This window comes from Kogia breviceps, chromosome 13, assembly GCF_026419965.1.
Source record: "Kogia breviceps isolate mKogBre1 chromosome 13, mKogBre1 haplotype 1, whole genome shotgun sequence".
NCBI classification, from domain to species: Eukaryota; Metazoa; Chordata; class Mammalia; order Artiodactyla; family Physeteridae; genus Kogia; species Kogia breviceps.
Window position 1 is genome coordinate 47,213,225 of NC_081322.1, and position 7,036 is coordinate 47,220,260.

A 7,036-nucleotide genomic window follows, 5' to 3' on the forward strand; every position below is an offset into this window, starting at 1 on the left:
CAGATACTTAAAAGACACGTGAACCTCAATTTGATTTTACTCTCGTGGGTCTTGGGGCCAGGATTGACACTTTGCTGGAATCTAGCAGTTGTATTCCAAGCAGGACCATACAATTAGTCTAAGTTCTCATGAGAACGACAGAGACTAATATTTTTGTTTTTGTTTTTTTAAAAATAAATTAATTCATTTTATTTATTTATTTTATTTTTGGCTGCGTTGGGTCTTTGTTGCTGTGAGCCGGCTTTCTCTGGTTTCAGAGAGCAGGGGATACTCTTTGTTGGGGTGCGCGGGCTTCTCATTGCAGTGGCTTCTCTTGTTGCGGAGCACGGGCTCTAGTGGCGCGGGCTTCAGTAGTTGTGGCTCACGGGCTCTAGAGGGCAGGCTCAGTAGTTGTGGCACACGGGCTTAGTTGCCCCGCGGCACGTGGGATCTTCCCGGGCCAGGGCTCAAACCCGTGTCCCCCACATTCGCAGATGGATTCTTAACCACTGTGCCACCAGGGAAGCCAGAGACTAATGTTTGACATCCAGCTTACTTGAGGATGACTGCAAGGAGCTTTCAGATTCACAGTGTGAATGTATACTTCCTTTCAAGAGTTTCTATTGCTTTCTTTTTTTTTTTTTTAAAGCAACCCTAGGGGTTGAGCTATTCTTGTTTATTTTATTAATTAATTAATTTATTTATTTATTGGCTGCATTGAGTCTTCCGTTGCTAAGCGCAGGCTTTCTCTAGTTGCAGCGAGCAGGGGCTACCCTTCGTTGCGGTGCGAGGGCTTCTCATTGCGGTGGCTTCTCTTGTTGCAGAGCACAGGCTCTAGGCACACAGGCTTCAGTAGTTGTGGCACATGGGCTTCAGTAGTTGTGGCTCACGGACTCAAGAGCGCAGGCTCAGTAGTTGTGGCACGTGGGCCTAGTTGCTCCGCGGCATGTGGGATCTTCCCGGACCAGGGCTCGAACCCATGTTCCCTGCATTGGCAGGCGGATTCTTAACCACTGCGCCACCAGGGAAGCCCTCTATTGCTTTCTTTTCCAAGAAATGTTTTGTGGTTTCTGAAACCCATTTCTGACGCTGATAATAACAGTGTTGAGAAACAAAATACTACAGTTTAACAAAACAAAACAAAACCCATAACCATTGGTTTTTCGCTGTGTTTAACATGAGAGTCTCTCATTTCTTAAAAGCTAAGGTAAATTGGTGTTAAATTATAGGTTTTCAAAAGTGTAAAGTTCTTTCAAATATTATTTAGTGTACTCTCAGAGAAAATGCTTGAATCTTCTTGAATTACTATGTTACTCTATTTGCACTAAAGGCTGAACTTCTGAGCAATGTCCTCTCAGAACAGGGCTGGACAATCTTCAGTAGACCCAGAACTAGAACCACCCACTGCTCCAGAGGTGGTAAGGGTGGGTGTCCGGGCACTAGACTCAAATCAGGGGCTGGGAGGAAATTCAGGCTGGTGGGCCGCAGCTGGACTCTAATAGTTATGGAAACCTGGAATAAGTACAGAAGGATCGTCTTATCTGGGAGATCTGTGATCGGGGGAGCACAGTGGTGGCATCCCCAGGAGGTGGTGTTCAGAGACACAAGCTGCCACGATAGTAGGTGAGGATGCAGCTCAGTCTGTAATGAGTTTCTGGGGCCAGGATCATAAACTGCATACTCTGGTCTATAAAGCCCCTAAACCTGACCTTCCACCTGCAGCTCTGCCCTCGTGATGCACCACCTTCCTTCTCACTCTCAATGCTACCGTCACTCCGGCTGTCTTTCTTTCTTTTTTTTTTTTTTTTTTTTTTTTTTTGCGGTATGCGGGCCTCTCACTGTTGTGGCCTCTCCCGTTGCGGAGCACAGGCTCCGGACGCGCAGGCCTGGCGGCCATGGCTCACGGGCTTAGTTGCTCCGCGGCATGTGGGATCTTCCCGGACTAGGGCACGAACCCTTGTCTCCTGCATCGGCAGGCGGATTCTCAACCACTGCGCCACCAGGGAAGCCCCCGGCTCTTTCTAACCGCAGAATACTAAGCTCCTTTACACCCAGCGCCTTTGTCATTCCCAGATCTGCTTAAACGTCCTTTCCTCGCAGAGGCTTTCTCAGGACACTCTGTACCACAGGATGGCATTTTAATTATCTGCGTAACCTGAGGACGTTCCCCCTCATCATCTATATCCTCTCCACTAGAACATAAGCTCAATGAAAGCAGGGCACCTCTTGGTCTTGTTCTTTGTTGTACCCATATTCTGGGTGCTTATTAAACCTTTAAATGAATGACTGAATGAACAAATGAGCTAATTAATAAATTGGTTAACAAACGAATTACTCTAGTCAGGATAGTAACTAAAAATAAATGAAACCAAATCCTTGACAGCGGTGAGGAAGAAGAGGAAGGCTGTCGCCAGATGCAAATGTCTTCATAAATAGATAATAAACAGAGAGCAGGACTGAAGTGACGGAGGAGGTCATGCTGAAGAGCTTGAGCCCTGATGGAGAATAAACTATTAGAAGTGATGGAAAAAGCCCAGGTGTGGATGTAGCAGTGGGGGAATGCCAGCCCTCCCTTCTTGTTCTGAGAAATGTGGGAGAATAAATCTCATTCAAGAGAATGGAAGGGTATGTTTGAGTTAGGTTACAATGAAGGGAGATTTGGATAAAGCCATCTGCACAAAGGTTGTGATATCGTGGAATTTGTTCATGATGGTATGTGGAAAGCGTGGAAAAGGAGGCAACATCTCAGAGGAGTAGGGTGGCAGTGAAGAGAGGAGAAGCGTCACCCACAGGAAAAGGGAAGGAAGATTTTTTGCATATGTGGGCTTACAGAGATGATAGTCATAGCAGAAGTGATTTGCTTCAAACATGCAACTTTGATGCAAGTTTACAGGAAGCCTGGCAGTACCTGGTCCACCTCCAGAGAAGAGGGCCCCACTATCCAGCATGCCAGAAAGGACCTTGATCTGAGGACAGCTTCTGAACACTCACACAGAGAGAGTAGCTATTCATCCCAGTGCCAGGTGGTTCTGTGCCAGGAACTGGTGGTGGGAGGGAGCTCAGGAGGCAAGCTGAACTAAGAAAAGAGTAACGTGTTTCCTGCCCCATCTCTAACAGTTCATTCGGCTCTGTGGGCTACCTGTTCTTCCCAGACAAACAAGGCAAACCTAGGAGATGGGCTTGAGCAGCAACGAGTTCACTGCGACCTGCCCCTCCAGACTGTATCCAGACACCCTCCTTGAAGTGAAATGGACAGCTCACAGCACACTGATCCTCTGAAGGTCGTGGAGGACCATTGAGTCACTGAATACAATCCTTGATCTAAAGCAGAGCATTCATTTGGATTCTTAAATAATGTACAACACAGTTGCCTGTCGTCTCTTCGTGACGTTGCAAGGTGAGAGGTAATTCCTCACACCGAGCATTCATTAATAGGCACACCCTGTGTGTAAAAGTGCTTTACAGATGCTACGCAATTTACTTGTCTCAACAATCTTGAAAAGTGAGCGCTATATTCTGCTTTTACAAATGAGCATGATGAGTCTAGGCGGAGCTAACTTATTAAACACACACATACACACACACAATGCACCTGACTTCACAGCCCATGTTCTTTCAAGTACACCTCAGCTCACTCTACAGCTGCACAGAGTGAGGCTCAGTTTCACAGAAGTGCTTTTAGCTTGTGTCAGAGAAATGCTGCTTTAAGAAAACTGAAAGTGGAGGAAATAATGTTAGTTAGATGTGGCTGCAGATTGAAATTTTTTGGTTCAAGTAGTGTTTTTTGAGCAACCATGTACCTCTCTCCTCTGCTGATCTTCTTGGGGGTCACTGAGTAAAGATTTGACACTTTTCCACGGACCGCCAGTGTTAGGACCCACCTGAGGGGGAAAAAAAAGAGGCAGAAGTCAATACCGTCTATTCAGGCTAATGCCCTGCAGGAGACCAGGCAGAGGAGAGGACAGTGGTAGTTCTGTCCAGAAGGGGGACAGAAAGGAGACAGAAATCATGGACGTACTGGAATTTGCACGGGGCTTTGCTGCGATTTAGTTTATGAAAGAGAAACTGGAAATTTGCCCTTGAATAATGTTTCCTCTACATAATCAGTTTTGTTTGGTTTCTTTGTTTTATTTTGTTTCTTGCAATTGTTTGGGTTTAGGAGTCGGGGTGGCTGCCATCGAGGAAAAGCTGGTGTTTTTCCCTGTTTACCCAAGTAAAAAGTATTCTTTTCATTTGGTGACTGCATAGAGTCATCACGGGGAAGGAAAGTCCCGTTGTCAGTTAGGAGGAAACAAAACTCACAATGGAACAGGGCCTATCTTCCCTCAGAGTTCCAGAATTGAGGGATAAGGGTCACCAGTACCTCCGCTTCTGGAAAGGCTTGGGTGCTGAGGAGGTCAATGGTGTGTGTGTTTGAGTCGGCCACACCTAGTCTGGTTGAAATAAGAAAGCGAAAACTCAGAAAGCCCAGAAAAGACCTCTTTCTTTTTTGGAAGGCGCGGCTTAGCAGAGCAGGGAAAACCCCAGACCCCAGACCCTCCCCAAATCATTCGAGGAGCTGGGCAGCGAAGAGGCAGAAGCACACGGGCCTGTCCACGGCGCCCTGGGGTAGGAGACCCATGGAGAAGTTTCAGGCGGTGCTGGACCTGCACCTCAAGCACCGCAATGCGCTGGGTTACGGCCTGGTGAGCCTGCTGACGGCGGGCGGGGAGCGCATCTTCTCCACCGCGGTGTTCCAGTGCCCGTGCAGCGCCGCCTGGAACCTCCCCTACGGCCTGGTCTTCCTGCTGGTGCCGGCGCTGGCGCTCTTCCTCCTGGGCTACGTGCTGAGCGCGCGCACCTGGCGCCTGCTGACCGGCTGCTGCGCGCCGGGCGCGCGCACTGGCTGCGGCGCAGCGTTGCGCGGGGCCCTGGTGTGCGCGCAGATCAGCGCTGTCGCTGCGGTCGCGCCGCTCACCTGGGTGGCCGTGGCGCTGCTCGGGGGCTCGTTCTACGAGTGCGCCGCCAGCGGGAGCGCCTTCGTGGCGCGGCGCCTGTGCTTCGGCCGCAGCCCCGGCTGCGCAGCCCAGCTGCCGCTGGTGCCCTGCCATCAGGTCCAGGAGCCCGACGTGCAGGACCTGAAGAAGGAGCTCAAGGCTCAGTCGCAGGTCGGGAGCCCGCGCTGGACGCGCTCGGGGGATCGGAGAGGGACAGGTTTCTACGGGGATGGACGGGGGAGGCAGAAATGCGTGCCCTTTCTCCAGACATACGACACCCGAAGACTAACTAGAATGGTTGTTGGCTTCTCCTGAGCCGATAGGCATTCCTCCCTCCCTCCCTTCCTCTCTTTCTTTCTTTCTTTCTTTCTTTCTTTCTTTCTTTCTTTCTTTCTTTCTTTCTTTCTTTCTTTCTTCCTTCCTTCCTTCCTTCCTTCCTTCCTTCCTTCCTTCCTTCCTTCCTTCCTTCCTTCTTCTTTCTTTCTTTCTTTCTTTCTTTCTTTCTTTCTTTCTTTCTTTCTTTCTTTCTTTCTTTCTTTCTTTCTTTCTTTCTTTCTTTCTTTCTTCCCTCCCTCCTTCCTTTCTTTCTTTCTTCTTCCTTTCCCCTAACCCCCTTCCTTCCTTCCTTTCTATCTAGGTGCTTTTTCTTTTCTTTTTTAAATTGAAGTACAGTTGATTTACAATATCGTGTTAGTTTCAGGTGTACAGCACAGATTCAGTTATACGTGTGGGTGTGTATTCTTCAGAGTCTCTTCCCTCATAGGTTATTACAAAATATTGAGGATTACTAATGAAAGGGAGAAAGGCACTTGGGCACTCGTATAGTGTCAGGCATCCACTCTGTACCAGTCACCGTGCTGGGCCCTTTACTTCCTTTATTATTCTTTTCTGTCTTTACAGTGAATACACTGAGTCCAGGTCAAGTTGCTTGTCCATTCAGAGTTGTTACAGTAAAATGAGTCTGCCTGGCTCCAAAGCCATCACCCCACACTACTTCTGGGCTTGTAAAGCTAAGAGGTTCTTGGAAATGAATGTTTGTTTCATTTGATTTTCTGTAATTCCACGTTTTGAGTTCCAGGGATTCGACATATAAACTCCTCCTTGGGCCCTTGACATGCCTTGGAAAATGACTGTCTTGTCAAGTGAGCACTTGTACTGAGGGGTTCGAGAGGTTGCTGCCACTTCTTTCTCGTAAGGGATTAAGACCTAAAGCTGTTGCTTGTTCATCATCATAACTGAGTAGTTCAAACTTTATCTGAGGATTTAAAAATTTCTAAAAAAAAGTGACTAAATTGCTATTTTGTTGTGTTTTCGTAAGGTGTTGGGCTGGGTCCTGATAGCAGTTATTATCATCGTCCTCCTGATTTTTACATCTGTCACCCGATGCCTATCTCCAGTTAGCTTCCTGCAGCTGAAATTTTGGAAAATCTATTTGGAACAGGAGCAGCGTATCCTTAAAAGTCAAGCCACAGAACATGCAACCGAACTGGCAAAAGAAAATATCAAGTGTTTCTTTGAGTGTTCACATCCAAAGGAATACATCACTCCAGACATAAAAGACTGGCAGCAAATTTCATCACTATATACTTTCAATCCAAAGGAACAGTACTACAGCATTTTGCACAAATATGTGAACAGAAAAGAGAAGAATCGAAGTATCAGATCTTCCAAAGAAGATGCAGTGGTTCCTGTTCTTGGCTTCGTAGATTCATCTGATATGAACAGCACTCCAGACTTATGACCTTGTGAATAGGAAAAAAGTTCTTTTGAGTTGTTGATTCATTTAAAAAAATAAACATTGGTATTGTTTATGACTTTTTTTTTTGGTCTTCCAAATTATGGAAACATAGCATATTAAATCAAATAAAAATTTAGAACTTTATCTCTTTATTATATTATTTAAAAAAAAGGAAGCACAGGTAAACGGTTCACTCAAAGTGAGAACCTGGAACTAAATCAGAATTTTTATATCCCTAGCCTAGGGTCTTTTTCACTGAAAAATAATGCTGCTTTCAAATAAAAGAATTTAGTAGTAAAAACAGCAAGAGAACAATTGAACTTCAGACCTTTCTTTTAGGGTA

The 7,036-nt window shown here is 46.6% G+C and overlaps 1 protein-coding gene across 1 annotated transcript; it reads left to right on the forward strand.

The window, feature by feature from the left end:
- The first annotated feature begins 4,583 nt into the window (after positions 1-4,583).
- CALHM6 (calcium homeostasis modulator family member 6) lies at positions 4,584-6,836 on the forward strand. Its single transcript, XM_059083213.2, has 2 exons — positions 4,584-5,126; positions 6,274-6,836. Exons 1-2 carry the CDS (start codon positions 4,599-4,601, stop codon positions 6,694-6,696), a joined length of 951 nt encoding a protein of 316 aa, XP_058939196.1. The 5' UTR covers positions 4,584-4,598; the 3' UTR covers positions 6,697-6,836.
- The last annotated feature ends 200 nt before the right edge of the window (positions 6,837-7,036 follow it).

What these genes read in the sequence shown, in the direction of transcription:
- CALHM6 (XM_059083213.2), top strand. Translation starts at nt 4,599, where the DNA reads ATGGAGAAGTTTCAGGCGGTGCTGGACCTGCACCTCAAGCACCGCAAT. An exon ending in AGCTCAAGGCTCAGTCGCAG is followed by an intron (nt 5,127 to 6,273) that starts GTCGGGAGCCCG and finishes TGTTTTCGTAAG; the next exon opens with GTGTTGGGCTGGGTCCTGAT.